Source organism: Bemisia tabaci, chromosome 4 (assembly GCF_918797505.1).
Source record: "Bemisia tabaci chromosome 4, PGI_BMITA_v3".
NCBI lineage: Eukaryota > Metazoa > Arthropoda > Insecta > Hemiptera > Aleyrodidae > Bemisia > Bemisia tabaci.
The window spans coordinates 44,014,404-44,041,521 of record NC_092796.1 but is presented as its reverse complement, the minus strand read 5'-3'; the positions used below and the strand labels follow the sequence as shown (position 1 = coordinate 44,041,521).

At 40.1% G+C, this 27,118-nt stretch overlaps 1 protein-coding gene across 1 annotated transcript in view; it reads right to left on the bottom strand.

Moving 5' to 3' along the window:
- Positions 1-1,874: 1,874 nt before the first annotated feature.
- The window catches only part of LOC109037985 (uncharacterized), a 52,713-nt gene continuing 27,469 nt past the window's right edge, over positions 1,875-27,118 (bottom strand). The window contains exons 3-4 of the mRNA XM_019052885.2: positions 10,807-12,209; positions 1,875-2,021 (exon numbers count right to left, since the gene is read on the bottom strand). Coding sequence (XP_018908430.2) covers positions 1,952-2,021; positions 10,807-12,209 — 1,473 coding nt within the window. The 3' untranslated portion in view covers positions 1,875-1,951. The remainder of the gene's footprint in view (positions 2,022-10,806; positions 12,210-27,118) is intronic.

The window sequence follows — 27,118 nt, the reverse complement described above, 5'->3', positions numbered from 1 at the left end:
CATGAGCGACCAAGCTCAATCTTCAATATTTATTTTAATCGGTAGTGTAAAGATCGACTCATTGTTTACTTATTTACCAGGACTGCGAGCTACCTGATTATTTTTAATCTAGTAATAGGTAGTTTCTATTTTACCGTAAGCAGACGAACATACAATTTTGAATTTCAATTTCACTGACAAAAATGTTCTTGGGAAATTATTTCGACTTAAAGCGTCGTTTCTTGACATTTATTTATTTATTTTTTTTTATTTTTATCTTTTTTTAGTTACATCTGTGCTGATTTACCTTAAAGTCAGTTCTTATAAGTTAAGGAAACGTTGTTTTTCTATGGTTTTTTTAAACTTAAACTTAACGATAACAGAACATTGTTTCTTTGACTCAAAAAAACTGACTTTGAGTTAAATCCGTACAGATTTAACTAAAAAAAAACAATTGTCGACAAGAAACGATGCTTTAAGTCAAAATAATATCTCAAGACAAATTTTTTTCGGTGTTAATTTCCTAGTGTTGGAAATCCGCTATTTCTAGTTTTATGGATTTTTCCGCCCTCATCTGTCATTACACCTCATTTGAATCCACCACTTATCATCAAATCCTTGATCCCGATACTCTCGAGGGAGAGGAAAACTGATCGCCGATGGAAATGATTGAGACATAATAACTGGCATGGATTCGCGATAATCAATGCTCCGGTGGGCTGGGTGCAGTGCTCAGGAGCAAGAGACTAATTTATGAGTCACGCGCCAAATGACAAAACCCTGAGGCAGAAAATCAAAGAAATCATGACTCACATCCCACCTTGCCTCCACACTCTCTTGCGTTTACAGAGTCCTGAAATCTTTTATTTCCTCCTGATCAACAACAGCATGGATCTCAAACTAAACAGGCGCCTGTGCTGTGTTCAACCGTACTGCCGTGCTATGGAAGAACGCCGTATAAACATTCGAGAGATGCCAAATTTCCTTTGATAAAATGTTTATATATGAGGAAAGTTATGAATATTTTTCCTTGAAATTTTCAGGAACTTTAGATCAAAATACAAAGAATATTCCCTGAAAAATTTGAAGAAAAATATTCATAAGTTTACCAGGAAATTCGTATTATCGAAGAAAATTTGGCAACGCCTGGTGGCTCACACGGCGTTTTTCCTTAGCACGACAGTATACTACACTGCCGTGCTAAGGAAGAACGTCGTATAAGCCTTTAGACGTTGCCAGATTGCCTTCAATGAAAAACGAGTTACTTGGGAAAATTTAGAATTTATTTCTTCAATTCGGACGATTTTTTCGCATTTGATCTAAAATATCTGAAAAGTTCAAGAAAATATGGATAACTTTCTATATAAGTAAATGTTTTATACAGGGAAATTCGGCAACTTTCGAAAGATTATACTTTTTTTTTTCATTAACACGGCAGGTATACTCCTTTTTTACGCGCGTGGAGGCGATAGCGAAGTCACCTCTGAGGAGACTTAAATGCCGGGTAGAAAAGTTGCCGCTCAGTGAAGAAAGCAATCAGTGGCGTGGCGTACATAGCGACATATCGATTGATTTGCTATTTGAAACTGTGGAAAACAATCGATAAATATAGGGTGTTTGCAAAAAACACCTTCTTAATCGATTCTTTACCATAGCTTCAAGTGGGAGAACTATCGATGATCGATCAATTGGACTACATTTTGCAATATGGAACTATAAATTCTGGCTCTTCTGGAAAAACACTTATGTGCGTAGAGAAAGTAAAGCTACATACGTGTTTTTTAAACCGGGCTAGAATTTATAGTTCCAAATTGCAAAATGTAGTCTAATTACGCTTTGCCACTGAAAGCTATAAGCTATGGAGTACAGAGGAACGATTAAGAAGAGTCATGGAGACCCACAGAGTTCAGAATCCTCTCGCAGGCACCGACGCAGTCTGTTTGTAATGGAATTTGATCTGTAAAAGCTGTGTTTAAAGTTTTTCTTCCCGATTGCACGATCCTTGCAGAGATACGCTGGTTCTCGACTCAGAACTCTGCGATCTGAAACACACGAAATCAGTTAAAAATTATTTTCACAATAAGAGCAACTGCAAGTATAAACATTTCACGATAGTTCAAAGCCAAATCAATTTCTACTGCAGAGACCTTAATGTTTAATAACTCGGTTCCTCCTGCTGAATCCAAAAAGAGCCTAAGATTTTCATTGAAAAATTAAAAATTGAACACTGGGAATTTGCCATTATTATATCTTTTTTATTTTCGTCACGAACGAAGCTTAGAAATCCTTTTCGAATCCTTCAAAAAGATTTACCTTGTTCTGTTCCGTCTTTCAGGAGAAATCAATGCGATGACTTCTCTAATTAATTAGTATTGAGGAGAGAGGTTACGAGGTTATTGTTTTCATCCCATCCTGAGTGGCAGAACAATTTTGATCAATGACCTATTGAGTCATGGCTGTGACGGACAAGGAGCAGTAGGTCCCGACAAGCGCGCTAAAACCACGAGTCGAGAGGTCAGACGATTGTATTCGCGAGCAGGAATCGAGAATATTCGATTTAGTTCGATACGAATAAAGAAATCTGCAAATGCAACAACGGAGTAATGTAAATTCAGTGGCGAGGTGTGAACGACCGATTATTACTGATATTTCCCCCATTTGAAGCTGGGGTAAAGAATCGATTAATAAGGTGTTCGTTGCGAACACCCTGTTTATCGATCCTTTTCCGTAGGTTTAAATAGTAAATCGATCAATAAATCGCAAAGCACGCTACGCCACTGAATGTAATCGTGCGAATTTCAGCGTTCCGGCGGATATCGCTGGTAAATTGGATGACTTGCTTCGGAAACTGCCCCTCTCATGTGAGGAATTTCAGTTCTTCATGTTATTTATTCTCCAATGAATAGAGGACCAACAATTATTCAATTCGGTATTTTCAGATATCTATTGGCTGATGCACTTTTTAAAAATGTATAAAATGTAAATAGAGGAAATAGAACTTCACGACAGAGTTGGGCAGTTTTAAAAGCAAGTCTACTGCCTTAAAGTCTTGATGATAATTTTTTTAAATAAAGCTCTCTGAATGAATCAACGTTTTTTATCATAATTGAATTATTATTGTAAAAAACGCTGATGATGTTCAGAAAGAGGCCTGAATTATTATCAAAAGCTATCATCAAAACTTTTGAGACAATCTATTTACGCGCTTTTCGAGGTTTGTGGGGTTCTATAAGTATTTACTACTGATCGAAAAAGGACCAAATTCAATAAATTAAGAGGTACGCTGTACCACATATTAGATGTGGCCTTAAAAACTTTTGAATCTGTTTATTTCTGAACTTTTCCTTGTACGTGAATGCTTTTCCCGTACCTAAAAGAGCCTCGCCAAGTTTCGCCCCTTTTTTTTATACCCGAGTTGGTCAACCGGACGGTGCTCAAATGAAAGTTTATGGTAAGGCAAACTTCCATGCAAAGTTTCAACTTGAAGTGACCCCTGGTTTAGGCTGTACAGCGTTGCCAATTTTCCAGTTTCATGTGCTAAAATCAAGGATATTGGACTATTAGTCCGGTGCATAAGTAGACTAGTACACCCAAGTTGGTCAACGGGACAGGGCTCAAACGAAAGCTCATGGTAAGGCAAACTTCCAGGAAAAGTTTCAACTTGAAGTGAAACCTCTTTTAGGCTGTACAGCGTTGCCAATTTTCCATTTTTATGTGCCAAAATGAAGGAATTCGGGACTAATAGTCCAATGCATCATAATTAAACAGACTAGTGCATCGGTCTACGAGCTGAATACTACCCTGAGATCGAATAGAAGCGCAACTAAAGGCCATCGTGAACTTTTCGAAGCAGTGTTGCCAATTTATTATTAATTTTTTTAACATAAAATTAGGGTTTTTCCAAGATTTTTGGCGGAAAAAGTACCTTCATGGGCTATATCTTTGATGAGTATGGGCTAAACATTACGACTCGATAGTAAATGAACGCTACAGACGGAGAAAATTGAATTCCGAACGCAATGTTGCCAAGTATATTTTAATTTCTTACAAAAATTAAAGATTTTCTCACGTGAATGCTTCGATAACGTAATTTCCAAGGCATTCATGTTATTCTGATGACTGAATATCACCATGGCATAGTACGTGATTTCTGTTCAAGCAAAGTCTGTTGAACCATGATGATTCAGTATTTCGTGAGTTTAGCGCATAAAAATGGAAAATTGGCAACGCTGTATAGCCTAAACGAGGTTTCACTTCAAGTTGAAACTTTTCCCGGAAGTTTGCCTTACCATAAGCTTTCGTTTGAGCCTTGTCTCGTTGACCAACTCGGGTATAATAATATGTTGAACCATGATGATTCAGTATTTCGTGAGTACAGCGCATAAAAATGAAAAATTGACGACGCTGTACAGCCTAAACGAGGTTTCACTTCAAGTTGAAAATTTTCCTCGAAGTTTGCCTTACCATAAGCTTTCGTTTGAGCCTTGTCTCGTTGACCAACTCGGGTATAATAGTCTGTTGAACCATGATGATTCAGTATTTCGTGAGTTTAGCGCATAAAAATGGAAAATTGGCAACGCTGTACAGCCTAAACGAGGTTTCACTTCAAGTTGAAACTTTTCCTGGAAGTTTGCCTTACCATGAGCTTTCGTTTGAGCCCTGTCCCGTTGACCAACTTGGGTGTACTAGTCTACTTATACACCGGACTAATAGTCCAATATCCTTGATTTTAGCACATGAAACTGGAAAATTGGCAACGCTGTACAGCCTAAACCAGGGGTCACTTCAAGTTGAAACTTTGCATGGAAGTTTGCCTTACCATAGGCTTTCATTTGAGCACTGTCCGGTTGACCAACTCGGGTATAAAAAAAGGGGCGAAAAAACACCACTTTTTGGCGAGGCTCTTTTGAGGAGAGAACATATGACGCGCTGCTTTAATGCATATGTATATACCTTGTCGCTTGTCTAGTGACTTATTAGTTAGTAGCCATAGACATCGCTATGCGAAAGTCGGATGGCATGCGTGCACCGATTGACCCACCACTATTTCGTACTTGTGACAAATTATGAACCATTAAACGAGCGTACGGAACGCTTTCTTTCTTGAGAAAGTAGCTGTCGCTCGCCAACATCGCGCATGCGCAATGCAATGCATACCGAAATCTATAAATGTCAATGCTGCGTGCGTGCATTGTTGCCGTTTCGGGCATAAAAATCCACCGTCGTGACTGATGTCTCGTCGGAGAATTTAGAGTACGTCACGCCGAGCGGCAACTTCGGACGGATGCGAGTATTGAGTAGTGCTGCCGTATGTAGAAAGAACCGCTCATCAACCGCGTAGTTTCGATTGCAGTTGGGTGATTTTTCACGGCGGGCAGAATAGGTTACCGAGTTCGACCGGATAAGTTCCGGCCGGGGGTCTGACAGTGTGACTACGACTGGGAGGGACGCGCGCTGGCCACTTTGAACTGCTGAAATTATGAACCGTGAACCGCGACCTGAACCTGATGAACCGATTCTCAACCGGTTCCTCCGTAGAAAGCCTGTTGCGGCTTTGCGGGTGTGCGATTTGAATCATCGAGTTAAAGTTAAGAGGTGGGAGGGCTTGTACTCCAGGACAAGCCCTCTACCCGTCAACTATGCACTGGAAAAAAAAAACACATTGGGTCTAGCGTCCAGACTCTTAAAAACATCGACAAGAAAAAGTACTCTTGATTCAATCGGATTTTTGCTTAAATCAAGAACCAATCCTATTAATTTGAGCGGATTTCCTTTTGATTAAAGCAAAAATCTGATTGAATCAAGAGTATTTTTTCTTGTCAATGTTTTCAAGAGTCTGGACTCCAGATCCAATGTGTTTTTTTTCCAGTGTGAGTATAAAACCTCTGCGAATAATCCCTGTCATGTCGAAACTTTAAAATAGTGTATAAAGAATTAAAGATCAAGATTTTCTTGATGACACTACTTATGATTGCTCAAATTATAAGAATCTCAGTGCATCATTGATGATCGGGCGAAGACAGTCGAAAGTAGTAGATTATGGCAAGGAAAATGCAACATCAAGGACGGAGCATAATGCTGAAAGTTTAAGACTTTATGTATGATTTAATAAAATGGTACAGTAAGTAATGCTGGGTGAACACTATTTTGAAGGAAAAGCAAAGCGAAAAATTTCGATTAGAGGCAAAAATTTAGAGCCCTAATATAATGAATATCAGTACAAGACTGTATAATTTAACTATGCATATAAAATAGGTATACAGTTTAGGAAGAAGTTGTTTTTTTGTTTTTTTCCCCCCTTCTTTTCTCTTCCTTTTTTTAAAGGACATAATTTCCAATTGCAAAAACGGTAAAACTAAGACTGCAGAGTTTGCTATCATAACTTCATCCTACTTGCTGTTATATTAAGAGGAGGAACTAAGTGGAACTAAGTGAGAAAATGACTCATTACGGTAGACTGATGGTTATTATCAAGAATGTATACGAGCGGGGTACTGTACTGCCGTGCCAAGGAAGAACGCCGTATGAGCCTTCGGACATTGCCAAGTTTCCTCCGATAAAAACCGAATTTACAGGGAAAATTGCGAATATTACTTCCCAAAATTTTCGGACAATTTTGTACGCAATTTAATGTAAAATATCTGAAAATTTCAAGGAAAAATATGCATGAATGTTGTCAAAAATACACGTTTTATCAAGGAAAACTTGGCAACGCGTGAAGGCTTTTACGGCGTTCTTCCTTAGCACGGCAGTGTAAGCCCCAAGTCCCTCTAAGTGAGGAAGATTAAGTGATTTAAGTAAGCACGAGCTTTTAAAATTCTTTCGCGATGCAGCAAAATTACCAAACTATTGGATGGAATTAGGAGGTATACGTTTGACAAAACGTCACACTGAATGTTCGAATAGTTTTGAAGGCTGCATGAAGAGAGCAACGAAGTTGGCTCAGTAATAGTTTCAGATCGAGTGATGGATCGATAGATGATCGAAAGATAATCGAAAGATGATCGATAGATGGCATTGCCACAATAGGGACGTATCGACCAAGGTCATTCGATGACGACTCAAAAATCGACTCGCTGCAGCTGCACAATCAGATTCCATCCTACGATCGAAACTTATGTAGTGGGCTCGTAAAAATATTTTGTTAAGTGCGCTACACTCTATTAGCGCACTTTCACCTCCATCGGGTTATCAGGCAGCTGCTGATAAGAGCTCTACGAACAGCAAAACTGCTACGCGGTTTAAAGGCTTTAATTTTAATGGCCCCGAGAGAGGCGAGAAAGTTGGGTTTTGGTGACAAGGAATCAAAGGCTATTAAGTTGCGTTAATGGCCGGTGCGTGCGTGTATGAAATTGCCTATCCCAGAAGCCGAAAGGAAAAAGAGAAGGATGCTCAGGTGAAAGGATGATTTTGTCAGGAAACAGGCTCTCGGACGCTAACACATAAATCCCGTTTTCATTGCGAATGATAGAGAATGTCCATCTTATATTTTTTTTATCGTATCAGTGACCGAGTGCGATAAACGCGTATCTCACATTCAATTACGTTCGAAAATCTCCGATTATGCTTCATTTTCTCCAGAGTGAACAAATCAAAATATTTTCTTGCGATTGGGATTTTTTTTCTGGAATTAGTGAAGAAAAGTCATAGAAAATTTCCAAAGAAACTGTTCATCAGTTCTCCGTTAAAAAAATACAACATGAGCACTGCTGTGATGACGCTGTAATGCATAAAATCGCACACCCAATCTCAAAATTACAAAAATGGCAAAGTATTTTCTTCGTCCTACTAACTCGTCTGTTTGCAGATCGGCGGCTTTGTTCCTTAGCCATCGATATCTTGTCCATCGATCGCAAAGGGACATCGTGCCATAGGTAAGCACGTCATTTAACATGAACACCCGACAAAATTATTGGCTTAATTTCAAAGAAAATAATGCTATTACGAGGCAATGAAAATGAGAAAATTGAAATTGATGGAAGCCACCGATGTATTACATACTCATAGTGTCACTGGTGGTGGCGCCTCGCACAGTATCTTTTTCATCGAATCTAAGTCTCTCAAATTAGGTTAATGGCTATTATGTCTGGTATCGAGTCGGCCATTATCCTCTGGTGATTTGCATCGCCCGTCCAGTGATGCCGATTTACAGGAAATCTTGCAAAGTTTTCCGCTTTAGTCGATACAGAATTCGTTCGAATTTTAACAGGCGATGGCTCCTATGTTCTTTCAAACCTGCCGTGTGTTTTGATTGCTTTCGAGTCGATAGCTTGGCCATCAGTCTGAGAAACCCTCAATACTCGGTCCGTCTCAAAATACTAATGGTGTTCGATTAGTGATAACCTGAGAATCTACAAGGTCAAGAGGGCCGAGTGGCCGAGATTTACTCTGTCTGGGTTAATTTAGAAGAATTGTCTACAATGTCACTATACTGGGACAATCTTCAGATAATGAAATCAAAATTGGATTCAATCTCGAATGAATCTTCAGGCAAGTGCAAAAAAAAGTGGTCACCAAAGTGCCTTAGTATCCGTGTATTCTCTAATTTTTGAAATATACTTAATCACTCTACGTTACGCATCCTCAAATTTCCTTGATCCATAAGTTTTTCTGATTTCGCTTTTCACTTCGTATCCTTCGATATTGATAAGTAACTTAGCCATTCTGCCAAAAGCAACTTCTCTCGTAAATTTTACGAAAGAGACAGTAAGTACTTTCAATGACCTAAAATGCTCTTCGATACTTACAGAATCCACTAAGAAGTTATCTCTGGAGTAAGAAGACAAAGTCCCCAGTGCTTACAAGGTTACGCTGGTAAAAATAAGTCTATAAGTCACTACGTACATTCAATTTTAAAATCTTATTTTGTGCACTTCTTTCTTAATACGAAACCCACATTATATAAAAAATGAACGCTATTTTTGTACCCCCGTATGTGAAATGAAAAGCCTGGTAATGGTATAGCACGATAACTCCTTTATATACAACTATTCCTGCTCGATAGGTGCGCGTGTGGTATGTAAAAATATGAAGGCGCTCCGACTTTCATCATCCTGTGATCGATGAGGACCTATCCCCGAGCGCTTCCAATTTTCGGGCGACATGTTTTATCTTAACGGCTTCAAAATTCCAGTTGCTTGAATTGCATGGTTATTGAACTGATAACTCAAACTCGCCATGAGGTGTTCTGATCAGTTCCTAAATATCGAGTTCAACAAGGACAGTTTTTTCAAAACCCCTCAAGAAAGGGACATTTCTAAGTTTAAGATAATGAGTAAAAAATGTTTTAGCAATATTTTCATTGAAACATTGAATTTGTATTACTTACGAGAGGTTGATTTTCAATCATTCTTTTATTGCTCGAAGCCAATCTATCTATATTCCTTGATTTTGGGGGTTCTGGACCATCAAACATCTATTTTGTTCAGCGTAAGCCATTCCTGTCATGCTGCACAAATCAAACAGCTCTATCTCGTTGGCAATTTTGCTTGAATGTCGATCAGTTAACGTTAATCGATTTCTCCTGAATCTAAAAATTTCGAGGGCAAACACTCCTAACTTTTCTCACACAATATTAGAATGCTAAAACGGCGTTCTTCCTCAGCACGGAAGTGAAGACCTCTTGGCAGCCATTCCCCTGAGGGCCTATGACCGCCAGTACGTCAATATCCACACACCACGCACCGCATTCATGCAAAACCATTTCGAAAGAACAGTTTTCTACCATGACCTCGGTCACTTGCACATCGTTTTGAAACTCTCCTACAACTACAGTTAGGAGGTTTACCTTCCGGAGGTGTCCCCTGCGCATGCGAGCGCCGACACTGCGCAACGCATGCGCATGCGTCGGGGCGCGTGCGTGAGTAGATGTGTGCGTGTGTAAACGTAATCAGAAAGCAGAAACTGCAACGGTGCTCACGCCCTCCACGCTGTCGATGCCTCTCCCTGCGCTCTTACATAGCGCTGCTTTTCATTTGATACCATTAATAACTAGACCTTGTTATTAATATCGGTAACTGGACTCTGACAATGAGCCTCAGCTTGAGGAGTCGGAAACGAATGAGTGCGCCGGGATTCAGGGCACGTACGGTTGAAGCCTCATTTCCCTCCTTCGCATGTTTTCCCCGACTTGTTAATACTCAAATCGTCACCTTCCGGCATAGTATATCACAAGCGCCATGCGACGCGATGTTTCGAAATTTTCGCCGCCATTTTATTTTTTACAAAGAAACAATTGTGCGACTAAACTGCGTTTGGTGCAATGCGAGAAGTATTCATGCAGTCTTGTAGGCGCTGACATGGGCTGGACTCTGACCGCACTGTTTGGCGTAATGCGTAAGGACATTCAGTGTAATTTTCGGACAGCCTCGTTGAACAATTTCTCTGTAAAAAAATAAAATGGCGGCGGGAATTTTGAAACGTCGCATGGTGCTTGTGACACTTTGGCCGAAAAGTGACGAAATGTTCTGGTTTGCTTTGAAGTAGCACAGCTGAAAATATTTCACGATTATTGAGTTGACCGACCAGATAATTGGAGAGGGAAGTATTCATTGAATAAAATCCACGCCGAATAAGTTTATACACTTCAGACTACGACAGAGGACCCGTCGTCTTGCTTCTTGTATTTTACTTTACACGTAAAAGTGACGTCAAAGTTCTGTCTCAGTCTAGAAGTGCGTAAACTTATTTGGCGTGGACCTATAGGTGGATGCTAGAACAATATCCTGGGGTTGGTCTGACTTACTCTGGGCATTGAGAAGCTTACCTTCAAAATAAACGATGTTTTAGGGGTTTCCATCTCTAGAACAAATATTAAGTTTTTCTCACCTGCCGATGGATTCCTCCTCTGATTCTTGTGAGCCTCTCCACCAGAGCGCGTTGGCAACCTGTCCGGACGTCCGGTGCTCAAAGTACCTGCAGATATTCCTCACTAAGTTACTGCTGCTCCCCTTCTTCGAGTCTTGCTTGAGCCGATAAGAGAGGTTGGACGTGGAGCTATGGTAGGGGCATTTTCTAACATCCAACTCGAACTGCTCGTCTTGAGCGCGTCCCAGATCATGCAAAGACCGCGACTTGAGCTTGTTCAACCCCGAATCCTGGGGCTCGCACAACGACTCGAAGAGCATGAGCTTGTCTTTGACAGGGACGTAATCGACACTCTCCTGACACCTGGCGAGTAGAGTGGAAACCGCCTGGAAGCGGAAACCAGAACTACTGTCGTCGCTATCGCACTCGCTGCAAGAGCTGAGGGCTTTCCGCAAGTTCTTCGTCTTGGGCGCCGGCCTCAGGTTCGGGCAACTGGAGTTCGGCTTGAGGTCCGAATGCCGCTTGTACGTCACTTTGGGCAAGTTGTTGACCACGTCTGGTAACGGCTGCGATTCGGGTAGCCTCCGGAACGTCCCGCTCACGCTGTCGGATTTCGGATCGTCGCTAAAGCTGCTCTTCATCTTCCTATAAAACGAATGTAAGTAGGAAGTCTGGAGCTTTTTGGTTTGGAGCCTGTTGTCCCGTTTCTTGCCGTCGAATTCGAGCCGACTTTCCCTCTCGGAATCAGACTCGGTTCTCGTGTCCGTCGTCGACTCGGCACTCTCAGAGTCCAGTCTGGTGAGATCTCTGCTTGGAGCTTCTGTTTCTTTCTCGGAGTCTGACTCTGAGACCCTGAATGGAGACCTCGCTCTAGAGTCTTGTTCCGAGTACCGCCTCTCAGAGTGGAACTCTAGGACTCTTGGTTCACAGCCATCGGTTACATCCCTCAACTCTAGGACTCTCGGTCCGTAGCCATCGGTTACATCCCTCAACTCTGGGACTCTCTTTGAGATGTTCTCGGTCTCTCTCGAGCGGACTCTCGAGTTCTCATCGGCGTTCTCTTTCTCCGAGTCGGACTCCGGGGCGATGCGTTCTTGGACCTTGTTCTTCCGGTGCGACTCGTACTTGCGATGCGCGTTCGTCTTGAAGCGGAGGCAGTTCTTGACGAAGGAACTTTGGACGACCGTGTTGAGCATGTTCTGCTGCTTCTCTTTGAGCAGCGTGCTTTTCTCGGGGTCGTGACCCGGAAGCTGCGGCTCCTCGGCGATGTGGAGTTGCTGCTGCTGCTGCTGTTGTCGGTGTTGGTGCAGCGTGGCCGTGATGCCGAGGATGTCCAGGAAGCGCACGTGGTCGAACGGCGTCTGGCAGATGAGTTCCGCGGCCAAAGTCCGCACCCATCGCTCGTAGTCGTCCGCGTTCTGCGCCTGAAACAGAAACAATCCACGACTGTTTACTCGAGTCAGAAATGCTCCGACGAGACAAGATTTTTATTTTTACGTGAGTTCAACTGATTGTGATCTACTTGGTTGTTTATGTTCTCGACTAAAATCGCGGCCGAGTCAGCCGATCACTTGCGAGGAAAACCTGCAAGATGGGTACCTACACTGGAAAAAAAACACATTGGATCTAGAGTCCAGACTCTTAAAATCTTAAAAAGTATTTTTTCTTGTCAATGTTTTCAAGAGTCTGGACTCTAGATCCAATGTATTTTTTTCCAGTGTACTCAAAGTGAAGACACCCAATGGGCCTATTGCAAACTTCAGCTAGAGCAAAAAGAAGAGTTTTTTTCTTTTAGAAAATGACTTGAAAGTCACGATGAGCGCATGCATTAGGAAATGATTAAGGAGCCATTTTCTGTAAGAATAATGTCTTATTTTTGCTCTGAAGTTTGCAAGAGGCCCATTCAAATAGATTCCGTACCGATCAGAGAGAGAGAAAAAAAAACTTTGGTTACATGGACTGAACGTTTGGAACGTTCGTCGAGAACAACAAAGTTTTCGGGCTAGATGATTGAAAAAAGTCATAGAAACCGAACTTCGTATCAAGATAACCAAAGTTGTCGGTGAATAATACGAGTCCTCATGCGGCTGATAAAACCTTTGGTTGTCAGAACCTAAGGCCGAAAGTCCTATGAGCGAAAAATTCACGGTTTCCTACCTACTTCGACCGAAGACTTCGGGGTTACCTACCTAGACCGGAAACGCGTGCCCCACATGAACGAAAATTTAATGTATTGAAAAAAAAAATTGTGTAGGGTTTATAATATGATGAATATGGTGATAGCTCATCTTTTCCCAGGCAAACAATCCAAAGGCCACAAAAAAGAGGAAAATGGTAGACCAAGTAGGAAAAAAGGCACATATATTCAAAATCGGCAGATTCCATTTTCTGTTAAAGTTTTGGATGATATAGTTTCCTCACTTACTTCCCTCTCTCACATGCATGAACTGCAAGCTACTGAGAAAAAGTTAATGAGAAGACGGTTCATTGTAATATTTTCAGTAAAATCCCGAACTAAGTTTTTTTCCGTTTTTGCTACGAATAAAAAGTAACAGAACAATTGATGAAAATCGGCATAGTAGCGAAAAAGTATAAAAATAAATGCGGTAAAGATGAGAGCCTAACATTTCAAATTTTCCTTAAAACAGAGTGCTTGAATAGGCGGTTTAAATGCGCTTGGAGGATTAGTAATGATAAAAGTGAATACATTAATTCATGCATTACGTAACAAAAAAAATAGGTTGATCTTTTGAGTCTCCCAGCAGACAACAGCGGTTTCTGTTTTGAGGCGCAACTTATTAATATTTAATGATGATTCCATTCTAGTTGTTACTCGGTATATTACTCCAGCTTCTGGCAGCTCAATCAAAGTACCGAACTTACATGGCTAATCCCTCAACCTTGAAATTTCGGCTCATCATCCGTATTTTTTATGATCCGGCTCCGTTATGATTTCGACGGATTAATTATGCCAGCCGTCACGTCACTATGACTTAACTATCTCTTCTCACCTAACACCTCAAAAGTTAATCGCTCGCATACTTTCCCCGAGAAGTTTCAAATTATGACCGAACCAGTTCTCTGAACCTATTTTTGCGCGCCTGTCCGATACGATGGCTCGAATCATCGCCTATAAATATGTCTCGCAGGCTGGCGGTGACAGCCGCATGATTAGGGCGCGCAATTGCGCGTGAGTGTTGCCTACGGCAACGTTAATCGTGAAATTTTCGATCGAAATTTGTTTTGAAAAAGAGAAAAAACACGAGATTCGTACTATACCTATCGACAGTGAAAGTACTAAAGTATCTCGAGTTGCGTGCGTACAAACCTGCTGTCACTTTTCAGTTTATTAGGAATAGCCTAATATTGTTCTTGAACAAATTTTTTTTATTATTATTTTAAAACGTGTAAACATAAACATGTAGAAAAAATCAAACATGGGCAGAAATTCGCAGACATCGCAATCGAAACCCTTGATTTGGCATTTACCACCGATATGCATATTTAAGCCAACCTGGAGTCATTATAAGCAATTACAGACTGTTTCGACAGTTCAGGAATTAGCATATTTTAGAGTTTTTCATTTCATAATTAATTAAGGAATACTTTTGATGTAAACACTGTCACCCTTTCACTCCTCGAAATGTTAAAGCCTCAAGAACATAGCAGTTCAATACAAATGAACTTCAACCAGGGTGTTAGTCAGGCGACAAAATGAGCTCCGTTAGTACAGTTTCGTTTTATGGAGCACACGCTGTGAAAAGTTTTGTTTGGAATGACTACTACTCCTCGGTAACATAGCAAGTAAAATACCTCGTAAAACAAATGTTAAAACTGATAATTTTTACGAGTTAAAAGTTATATGTTGGAAAGTCGGAAATGTCAGAAAACCAGCATTTTACGTAAACAAAAAAATGAATAGAGGTATAAAAATTGGAAAGAATGAACTGGTTTTTACGGATTTTACGAATTTTTCCTCTAAAAATACTGCAGAGCACGTATTCTTTTGTCTTGATACATTTCACTACTTTTTTTAGTATATTTCTTGTAGAAATTTTATGTTGTATATAACTAGGGATTAATAGTTTATCATTAGGCATTAAAAAAGGGTCATTTGACTCCGACCGTGGTAGGTGAAGCTTTTAGAATAATGACAAAATTAAAATAACTTGACTTGATTTTTTGAGACGATCGCAACTACTCAAGCTCTCAGGTATAGAACTTCTTGGTGAAGTAAATTTATGTTTCCTTCTTTAATAAGGGTCAGTTGCGTGACCAGAGGAGGGAAGGGGGGTCCAGACCTTCTTTGCGGAAAATTTTCCCAAAACTGTCAATTTCATGCTCGTCAGCAAATTTTTACGTTATGTCTACCCGCATTGATACATTTCTGACTGTACCACTCCCCCCTCCCATCCCCACGAACAATTTCTGACTACGTCACTATCCCGGGACAAAAATATCGCAAATGCAAAAAAGAATGCAAAACTTTCTTCATAAATTTAGCAGCACTGTCAGGAACGCTAACAATAAATCATCTGATCAAGGAGCATTGACCAATTAATAATACTGAGTCGATTGGATAAAGCCAAAGCTGCCAAGTCATCGTCGAGAGAGGACTAATGGTGCGGAACTAGATTGTCTCGAGCGGCGAAAGTAAATAAACTACTTGCAGACTACGTAATAATTAATTAAAAGAGGAGGAATAAAAGCAAAAAGAAAGGATTTTACGGCGAATTCCCTTCCATGTCCTCTGTTGAAAGAGCGAGAGCGATTAGTGCTACGAATTCGACTACTGATCGGTGTTTCCGGTCAAAAACGGTATTGAGAACCTGTAGATGATTTTGACTACTCCCGCTCTCGATTTCAAGAATCTCAGTCCAACTAAGATTTACACTCGGAAAAACTACGATAATATAAAATTTCAACTTACAATTTATTTTCATTGTAATGATAACTTCATTCTCCACTTCCGTAAGCGGAGAAAAAAAAAATAGAAAGATAGGAGAAAACCACTTAATCACTATCGCTGGAATAACAATACCGTAGCCAGAAATTATACATGGGGGTCCATAGGTAAGTAAACCCTAAAAATTACGAAAAATGACGGTTTTGAAGAAAAGTTTCCGTGAGTATAGCCCGCAGCCCCCTTCTCACCTGGGCTCCCAAAGCTCCGACACTTGTTGGAATTTTTTGACGTCTTTCTTGAAAATGGGGTACTCACGAGTTTTACGAAAATTTTGTCATTGGCTACGATTCAATGAATACGAATTTTTTAACGAGGCTTAGCCGAGATTATCGCTAGCACTCTAAAGAATGTGTGCAAAACTGTTAGTTGGCTAAACCTCGTTAAACAATTCGTATTCTTAAGAGTTTATATTCCAATGGACCGCACGGAGTACAAATTTTTTTGAAAGAAAAAAAGAAAAAAAAAGTTCATTTTAAATCAACAGGCTTCCATATCATCTTACTTAAGGGCAGTCTAGATATTAAATTAGTTTCCCGTAATACGGTGAGAGATATTTGACATTACAGATGGCCAAAGTCTCTAAACAGCGCAAATATGAGCGTTATGGTATGGTTCAATTTTGCATTATTTTATTTTAGGCAAAAAATTGTTAGTTGGGATTAGATTTTTCTCAAAAGTATACTTATTTGCTCCAGCGATTCCGGCAAGTCGGCATCACTAGAATCGTGCCGAAATGGAAATTCTTAAGTCTTAAGTATTAATTGTAAGGTCAAAGTCCTTGGTTGGATAGCTCCTCACGCAATTCGGAAAAAACGGAAAAATTTGAAAAAATTAGCGAGTGCGGTCGCGATGACAAGATAAACCAAGCATAATTACTGTGGCGGTCGGAAATGAGTCACAACAAGTTGTGGCCAACCGCTTAACAAGAGGAAACATAATCTGGAAAAAAGGGGATTAAAATGTGAGTGCGTTTGTTTCAACTCGTTTCTGAGAATGAGTCAACCTTCATGACTCAGGTGCATAAGGTCGTACTACGCTGTGCATTGCACCCTAGACATCTGCATATGTACCTTCAGAAGCAAGACATTTCGTCGCCCTTACGAGAGAATGTAGCTTTTCAATGTTGCAAAATTTCCCTCACAAATTGCATTTTTACTAACAGAAACTTGGGCGTTTCTAACTGAAAATATTACGGTTTTTTTTTCTGATCTCGCGTAAACAGCAGAAAAATTCTGGACAAAAATTGCACTGCAAATATGTTTTTGTAAAAAACTGATTTGTTTGAATTCCAACCTAGGAATGCAGTTACCTACGGTCCTTCGTTCGGGGAACGATGAATTGTTTCAATTTTTGCCATCCCTCTCATTCCTTGTTCCTTCTTTTCTTTTTTTCTTCGTGACATTTTTCATAGGATTATGATAGTAAATTCTTGTAAAAAATTGAATGGTTAGGCCAATTTTGCAACTTTTGAATTGAGTTACGTTCCTTCAGATGACTTCAGACAACTTCAGACGAGTGTCGTAGATGAGAAGGATCAAAAGGGGGTCTGAGGGTGTCAACTGGGGGAGTCGAGGATGATCCAAAATTATGTAATGATAAAAAAAAAATAAAGAAAAAACAAAAGAAAATTTGACTGACTTCCTACAACGGATCGTTGCGCCGTCTTCGGTCGCCGACCCGCGCGACGGCGGACTTGCGACCCTAGTTCCGCACTTTAAGGCTAAACACACGTTTTAAACTTTTTCCTCTAGATCACAAAAATGCACTTATCTCCTCCACCGACCGGCGGCTTGAAACGCCTAAACTATTACCGTTTCATATCGTCTCCTCTTGTGTGGAACTCGTTAGGAGCCTAATTAGTCGTTATGGGAAGCGTAAGCAGTGACAGTGGGAGCGCAAGTTTCCAGCTACGTGAACCGGGCTCCTCCTTTCGTGGCCCAGTCCCGGGCGAGACGCTGCTGCACCTCGGCGCACAGTAGAACCATCATCTGGCGAGGCCGGACGTGAAATTTTTACTAAAATTGCGAAGTCTGTTACAAATTTCGTCAAGTTATAACTTCAAACCAACACAACTGATGGGATATGTTAAGCCAATGAAACTCCTTCCGAACGTCTAAGATCCGTATTAATGAAAATATAAGGATGGCTCAAGTGCGAAACCACGTGACTCCGCTTGCGAAGTTGTATGCAGACTTCCTGTCGTATTTTACTTTTTCATTGGAAAACCAGTCAACTTGATTTCTTGAAAACTTCCTTGATTTTTTTTCTCAATTGGACGTACTTCTATCAAACGGAACTATGTGCATTATCACAAGAGTCCTGTCATGCGTGTATTCTTATGGGTCTCCGGGCTCATGTCTTAATGCACATAGTTCCGTTTGATAGAAACACGTCCAATTAGTAAATAGAATATTCTGGAGAAATTTCAAGTTTCTCTCTAATTTTTTTCCTTTTTTCTTTTTTTTTTTTGCCTGCTTTATCGGGTAAATCGAAGATTACAGATATAGACAGGAGATTAGTAAAATTACAATAGTCAAAAGAACTGAGTTTAGGCGACATCGAATTTTTTTTAAAAAATGAGAAATTTAAATTGAATTGCAAGAACAAACTTAGAAAAAATTAGGGCATAGGGTGAGCAGACACGCCAGCATCACCTTGCCGCACGTTATACCATCGGCTAAGGGGGGAGTATGAGGAGGCATTGAAGAAATCAAATAGGAGCAGAAATTTTGAAACACCGCGATTGAAATACGTGGTTTCGTGCTTTGGCCAGCGATAACCTTTTAAGTTTCAAAATTTTGTCCGAGCTCTACCGATGGCTCGTTCGTTTGTGCGGCGCTGCACCGCGACGATGCGATGGCGCTAGACGCCGAGACGCGCCGACGCCGGCTAGTACTTTGTTTTCACCTTCACTTTCTACTCGCCGCTTAAGCGCCGAAGCTCGCGTCGCGACGCGATGGGCTCTGGACAATCCGACGACGAGGACGAGACGGACCGGTAATACCGCCGTGCTAAGGAAAAACGCCGTATGAACCTTCAGGCGTTGCCAAATTTCCTTTGATAAAACATGAATTTCCTGGTAAACTTATGATTATTTTCCCTCCAATTTTTCATATAATTTTGTTTGCAATTTCACCTACAGTCCTTGAAAATTTCAAGGAAAAATACTCATACCTTTCTTCAAAAATAAATATTCTATTGAAGGAAATTTGGCAACTCTCGAATGTTCATACGGCGTTCTTCCTTAGCACGGCAGAATAGGGGCGCGCCCTCGTCCAGTCCCCATGACCCGTCCCCGTTTTGAGGCTCGTCCTAGGCAAACCAGTAAAGGACAAAAACTTTATACCCTTCATGAGCTTAAAGAAACGTTTATATAAATATAACCAATAAGACAGATGTAATCGAGATTGTTTCATCCGAAATAGGAATTTGGAAATGAACGTATGCACCTCCATGATCTGATTTAAGAATTAGGACGTATTTGAGTAATTGAACCATAAAAGAGCAAGGAAAAGGCTTATTTTCAGCAGATAGGATTTGCTTTAAAGAGAAAACTTGTAAACCCACTTGAAGCTATAAAAACTAATGACCACACTCTGCGCTAATTGTTGCGGCAGGAAGAGAAGTAAAAGCGCCTTCATTTTTGCACATGCAACACGGGCAGCTATTAAACAGTAATAGTTGCATCCAAGCGTTAACCCAGCTGATTAATTTAAACCGTTTATCAAGGTCCATTTTTTTGTGAATTGTGTGTTAAGTACTGTGCACGAGAATTTTTCGATGCGCTCATAATGCTTTTTTGTGCAATTTTACCATTTCACACAGTCCCCTCATTATTTTTATACATCTCTTGTGTGCAACAGACCATTTACAATCGCAACAAAATTCTTTCATGCATACCACGGTATGGCTCAATGTACGGTCCATTTCAAAATAGATTGTTCAATAATGACTGAAGATGAAGTGGACCGAGTTCAACTAAGCGGACCGAATTGTAACAAGTTAAGACCGAGAAATTTTGGTGTTGTCGAAATTGGTGCAAGCGAACTTTCGACTTCTCTTTTTATTGAAATGGTTTCCTTCAGACCTTCAGAATAGTTTTATTACGCTTGCATAAAACTTAGGGTATGAGAAGTTTAGCTGAAGTGTCGTAAACAAATAAGTTTAGGCCCCTAAACCCGAAGTACTCGGTTGACGATTGCTTACGATAGGGCCGGTTTCCCATTTTACAAGTAATTTGATGTGGTCATTTTCAGCGTATTTTCCGAAGCAAATACTCTATTATTAAATATTTTTCATTAATTTGCTCTCTCTTATTTCGCAGGTATTTTGCCTCACGAATCTTTTCATTTTGTTGCACAACTTAATCGAATGAATCATCATACTATTGTTTGAGTTTTTCCACCCATTTCAGAACTTGGTCGCTGTTGGCATTTTCAATCCGAGGCCAAAATGAATGCTAATCCCAATGCGGTGTTGCACTATTTCTTGATAAAAATAACAGACAAAATGCCATCCTAAATGGGCGTATTTTACATCTTTCCTGCTCTCGATCCGGCGTTCTCTTACGTTCTATTCAAAATCCAAACCCCCTCCTCCTCGCCAAACAGATGCTTATCATACCTTCCTACAAACTTGTAACATTCGAGGCAAAATAATGGATTCGGGAGGGTTCCCCGACGTCAAATATACTTCGGATTAAATAGACTCAATTAGCATCATTAAGATTCCAATCTTCCTCTCTTTTTATTACTAAGAGGCAAATACATTTGCTAACTCGTTGTTGGTTTCCTTTCGCCTCTTTTGGTTCCGCACAACTGTTTTTATTTTCCTATCGCTCTCCTCTTTTATTTCAATCTCAATTTAATGTTTCTATAGAATAGAGAATAGCTCGTTCCAAAGCGTGGCAAACATAATTAAGATTGCAAATGCATTAAATAAATTAGGTACGCGAGTAGTTATGACGAAAACCAAAGTGGCTGTCTTCTGATGACTGAACGGCTACGTATCCGAAGACATACATTACCTAAGACATTGAAATTAATCAAACTTTTTCGGGTTCAGAAACATTTATACAAATGCATGATTTATCGATAGAGTCTGTCATATGAGTAAAAGTAAAGAGCCATGGTGAACACGGTGGGATAAAATAGACTCCTTTTCTTAAGAAATCCCTACAGGTTTACATTGTGATAAGAAAAGGTTTAACGAAGCCTTTATCACGGCATCATAAAAAAGATAATTTATTGTTATCCATTTCGAGTAAAATTCAATAATAAAACTGTGAAAACACACTTCGCAAAGGATTACAACAATTTGAAAAAAATTAATTACAAGAGAAGAACATTTTATTTGACGAGACGAAAGTTTGGTTTTTAACTTCGGTTCATATGATCAAATTTCTTTCTTTCAGTCAAGGGAAACTGATCCATTGAAAATTCAAATCACCCCTTTCGAATTTACATTAATTCAATTCGATAACATTAAAAAGCGTTAATGACGTCGGAAAATGCAGAACATTGAGTTTGGCGGTGACGGACCTCAAACTTCCGTTCTTTCGATAAAATGTTTATTTGAGAAAGTTTATGAATATATTCTCTTGAAATTTTCAGATTATTTGGATCTGATTGCGAAAAAAACTCTCTGAAAAATTCAAAGGAAAATTTTCACAAATTTCCCTGAAATCTTTTATCGAAGGAAAGTTGCAACGTCTGAAGGCTCATACGGCAGTCTTCCTTGTCTTGGCAGCTCTGAGGCAGCTCATCTTGAATGTGTTTAAATGAGGATGAGCCATCAGGACAAGTGACTAAATCCAATTTCCTCGGACGTAACGAGGCTTCCTTGACAAAATTACGAGGGCACTCTTTTAATTCCGAAGCCGGGAAATGACGCAACCCGATTTTAAGTCCTCTGCGGTCTTGGTCCTCCACTTCGCGACTCTACCGGCCATCCTCCATTCCTCCGTCTCCGTCCTTCGTTGCATAAAACGCAGTTACATCAAACTTAATCAAACAGCTCCACCAAGCCGCGTCGCTGTCACTAGTTTCACACGAGAGTGCATTTTAGCACCAGAATATTCTAAAAAGCTTGGTCAGATGTATAAGAATACTCACAAAGAAAAGTTATTAGAATCTCAATCCTTGTTGTAAAAAAAAAATAAAAAAAACTGGTGCCACTTGCGTGGAGCTCACAGGACCCAGTATAAATAGACAGGATGGCGACAAAATTCTAAAAGGAGGCAAAATATTTTAGAGGCCCCGCGCTAACAATTTAGACATAGTAACCGAATGAGGCAAAAAAGTTAGTGATACTTTTCGCCTAATGATGGTTCTCGAGCGAAAAATCAAGTAAAACTCACCAATAATGCGAGTAAATAAATGGATTCAACAAAAAGGATTCTTCGCTATGCGATTTTTGTAAATGAGGATGGGATTATTAAACCGATAATTGCTCTTCTCTTTGGTCATCAGTCATCGTTTAGGTGAATCTCCGCGCTAACTCTCGAAAGTAACTTTTATACTCTTTGGATCGGAAGATAAAGTGGTGCGATGTCTCTTAAAAATATTGCCTTTGATTCTTCCTAGTGATTAGATTTTCTTTCATTTCCTACCTCTGAAATAAGTTATAACAACAGTTTGGTAGATATATAATAATCGATATTCTGTAGATATTGATTACAATTTTTCAGGGAGACTGCGTAATACTCATACCTCGGCAAAGTGTTGCCGGGCTTTCGGCAGCCGGAACTACAAACCTCATTGCCTTCAGCTGCCGAGCTTTTTGAGGTGTGAATAGGTATTGCCAGAAACGATGTTTACCGTATGAAGCTTTTGTTCTTTCCTCCCTCGAAAATAGAAACTTTTCCCGTTCAGGTTTGATTATTTCAAGTCTCAAGAGTCTCATGAAAGATCTAAGGATAGTGAACCAATCAGAGAGCTGAACAGACAACGTAATACTCTCCTTGAATAGGAACTCAAGGGGTTAAAGGGAAACAGCAGCTAGTACTCGGAGTCACTTTTCAAACCAGGTCTTTCGGAGAAACTGCATTCAATACGTCTTTCTTTTTGGACCGGTTTGGAAATCCAAATAGGCAACTGTTACTCATGCCTTATGCAGTTTCAGTCATAATTCCAGCATAGGTAAATGATATTCAATTATGATTAATTATGAATCAAGAATCTACCTCCAAACGTTTAATATCACCTAACTGAGTCACCGTGAAAAAAATTGTCGTTTCTCTCACGAAAGAACGTAACTAAATTTCAATGTTGCCAAATTTCCCTTCACAAATTGGATTTTTAGTTGAAGAATCTTGGGCATTTATGACAGAAAATTCCATTGATTTTTCTTCTGATCTCATACAAAAATCACAAAAATGTTGAACAAAAATTGCACAGGTGTATTTTTATACATATAAAACCGAATTGTTTGAATCAATGTTGCAACCATGGAATGCAGTTACGTTCCTTCGTTCCTTTTAATTTTTTTCTTTCTTTTTTTTTTTGTCAAAATATGTCATTTATTTCATATTTTTCCTTTTAAAATTGAACGGCACAATCATCGAGTTTGGCCCTATGACATCCAATTAACGCGTGGACGGACCATAGGTATCAACGGAATTGTATAAAGACAAATATTGGCTCTCAGCCAAAACTTGGACGATATTAACCCAAATTGAGTGTTCTCCCTTCAAATAACTAGCGACGCATAGAGTCTTCTCAAAGGAGAATTCTTTAGTTTAAATGTAATGTTTTTACGTTTTAAATATGTCATCACACTCAAACTCAGTTCTTCATGCTTCACCGAAAAGAAAATGTGAGACACAAACGAAAACAAAATTAAGCTTTCTTCACTTTAATTAAAATGTGCACCATAAATTCCTGTCATAGATTACCTGGCAGCCAAGACCGAGAGGCAGATGCAGAGTGTTCATCGGACTCATATTCCGTGTTTCGGCTAATTCTCGTCGGTGGCTACACCGACCATGATGCCAAATATACCTATTAAAGCGATAATTCCGACGCCCAGTCACGTATTGGCAGTTCCTGGTGAGCTTTGGCAACACGGTAGTCATTTCACGCGGTCAAACTCGAAAAATGTCGCGCTTGAACGTTTAGTTTCACTTTCAGTCGGAATGCGTTTGCTTTCGGCTCGTATAATTTTTTTCCCGCAGTTTTTTTTTTTTTTTTTTTTTTTTTCGTGTGAAGTGTAGCGCTAGAGTATAGCAATTACCTCTTTCATTTACCGCCAGTTCCGAAACTTACGTCCAATTATGAGTGTTGTACGTTGGCGCCATTACTTAACGACAAGACGAGCTGCTCGTTACGGACGCGAGGAAACTGAAACTGTCGACTTGTTTTATTCGGCATTTTTGGGCCAAGAGGAAGGTATGCTCAAAACAGTTTTTGTCGTTTTGACAGAATTTAAACGTCTAACCCACATTCATAATTTGACCGGCCAACGATTTGACTGTAGGATTATGAAGATTATGATTAAGTAAGAAGCTACTTTTTACCGGTGGGATTTAGTTCATTTTTTGAAACGGAATTGGCAGATACTCGCAACTTACAAAGAAAACGTCTCACTTAAAGTCAGGAAATGATTCCGGCATGGTGAGATGAATTTTGACCTCAACTTGCATAAACCCAGTTATGTGTACACCACAGAAAAGTCGTCAAAAAAGTTCAAGGTATCAAACACTGAAGCCAGCTTCCAGCCTCATGAGGAAAGTTATATTAGAAATAACGTCTTCTATAATATGAAATCATAAAAGTAACGCTAACGCATAACGCCGGAGGCGCGAAGCGCTTTGGAGGGTTGGACCGAGAAGCAGTTAGGGGGCGTAGCTTCCGTAGCTTGTAGCCCCTTGGTGAAATATTAAAATATCGCACTCGCTTGTGTCCATATTGAAGAGAACACCTTTCGAAGACGCCGCTTCATCATCAACCAGCAGGCTGTTTATTAACACTTATAGACAAAGCGATGGACAAAGCAGGCAAAGGGAGAATGGAGCGATCCTCTTGGTTGACACGGGTGATTGTCATGGACCATATGCATGACAAAAAATTATGGACCAACTATAGGGTCTCTCGTGTCGCCTTTATACTAGGGCCCACGAACAATGATCCCTGAAAAATCGGGCGAATAAACGCATGGACCATGTAAATGACAACGCTGCAAGGTCGAGCACGCACATCGACGAGACCGGGTATTGTGAACGCGAAAAGCTATTGTATGCGAACTGCTGCTATTCTACCCCTATCTTCAGGTCAAAATTCTTCATAGGAAGCCCTTTCGTAAAAGATCAATTTCTTGTAATTTTGCCCCAATCTCTTCGTCCATTACATGGTTGGATTGCTCGTAAAATTCTAAGCTAAATCATATATAATTGTAATATGCAATTTTTTATTTTTTCCTTCCATTTCCATTTGAAGCGAAGTCCAATTTTTATTTATAACATCGTATCTCGAACTGTAACTTTGCTGCTATTTGACCGATTTTTATAAACGAGGCCTCTTTTTACTCGTGCTTTAAAGGAGAGTAAGGAAACACTTGCTGAAAAAATGTTACACAACTTTCAACAAATTTTGGTTTTTTCTAACGGGAGGGTGAAATCGGAAATTACGCGTAAGTAATTAGGGTTCGATTGTGGCTCGGCTCGGCATTGTCCGCGAACTCGAGACTCGGTCCGGGCCGGGGTGTCGCTGTTGCCAGTGTTTGCAAGAAATACCCGCGGCTCAGGGATCATCGTTCGTGGGCCCTAGTATAGTTCGTCTAATTACCCATACCTCCTTTACCCATAGTAACCACCCGGCTTCCACCGATATAGGATCGCTCCTTTTTCCCTTTGTATATACTTTGTCTATCGCTTTGTCGATCAATTTCAATAATCAGCCTACCCGAAACTATGTCAACTTGTCGAAAACATGAAAGAAAGTAACAATGAGTTTACGTGTTAAACAAATGCGGTGCCCTGAACCATACGAGAGATGACAAAAAGCAGGGATCACCTCAGAGACTTTAACGCTACGCATGAAAAGTAGGCGCACTGACAAACTCGAGTTGTTGCTTGACGCATAATATTATTTGCCTGTCAATTTTAATGTAACCGAGTATGTATTTAATGTGGCTAAACTGAGCTAGAAATTTTAGTTCCCAATAGCAAAATGTAGTCCATATGTACTGCTGTGCTGAGCAAGAACGCTGTAAATCCATCAAGATTTTCCCGCATTTTTTGGAATTTAACACTTTATAAAATAAAAACTGTTTTACCCGTGCACCTCAAATTTTCAGGTTGCCGGCCAGGTTGGCCTAGTGGTTAGCGCGTCTGACTCTAGGTCAATAGGTCCCGGGGTTCGAATCCCGGTGGTGGCGACAAATTTTCATGGAACTGACGAGTGGATCTGTAAGCAGAATTCGCTCGGCCGTAATCCGTGAAAATTTGTAAGCCCGAGCATGGATGTCTACCAAACTCCCTGATGTCTTCGGACAATAAATAGTGCCTATAGATGGCTGTAGATTCCTAAAGGAATAGAAGCTACTAAACTCTCAATAAAAAAAAAAAAAAAAAAAAAATTTCAGGTTAGGTTCTTAATCATATTTGTAAAAGAATTCAGTAAAAACATTGTCCCAAGGTACACAAGCTTTTCTGCTATGATGCATTGTTTCCAAAAAAAATTAAAATGGCGTTTACGGCGTTTTTGCGTTGAACGGCAGCGTAGGACACCGCATAAATTCTCATGATCAGTGGCGTAGCATGCTTTGCTATACATCGCGATTGATCTGTCATTTAAACCTGTGGAATAGGATCGATTAAGAGGGTTATCGTCAGGGAGGAACACCTTAATAATCGATTTTTTACCACGGATTCAAATGGGGAAATATCGATAATCGATTATTCACGCCACGCCACTGCTCACGATTCATGAGACCGACTGTTTTTGTCCTCAGTGTGCTGCCCGATGTAGATCGATTCATATCCGACTCTTGTTGCGCACTGCGCTTCTATTTGAAAAATAATCCTAACTTGATTAATTATAACTAAAAAAAGATCATTTACCTGGTACATCTATGAGTCGATTGAAAATCATCTATTTGCAGAGAGCCATGGAGAGCAGTAGCGTAGCGTGAACAATCGATTATCGATATTTCGCCATTTGAAGTTATGGTAAAGAATCGATTATTAAGGTGTTCGCTGCAAACACCCTGTTCATCGATCCTTTTCCATGGGTTTAAATGGCAGATTAATCGATGTATCGCAAAGCACGCCACGCCACTGATGGAAAGCTTACACACCGTTTTCTCCTCGAGAGAGATGCGCTATACGGATGCAAGGAGCGGCTTTTGCGCCTATAAAGAGCGATTGGG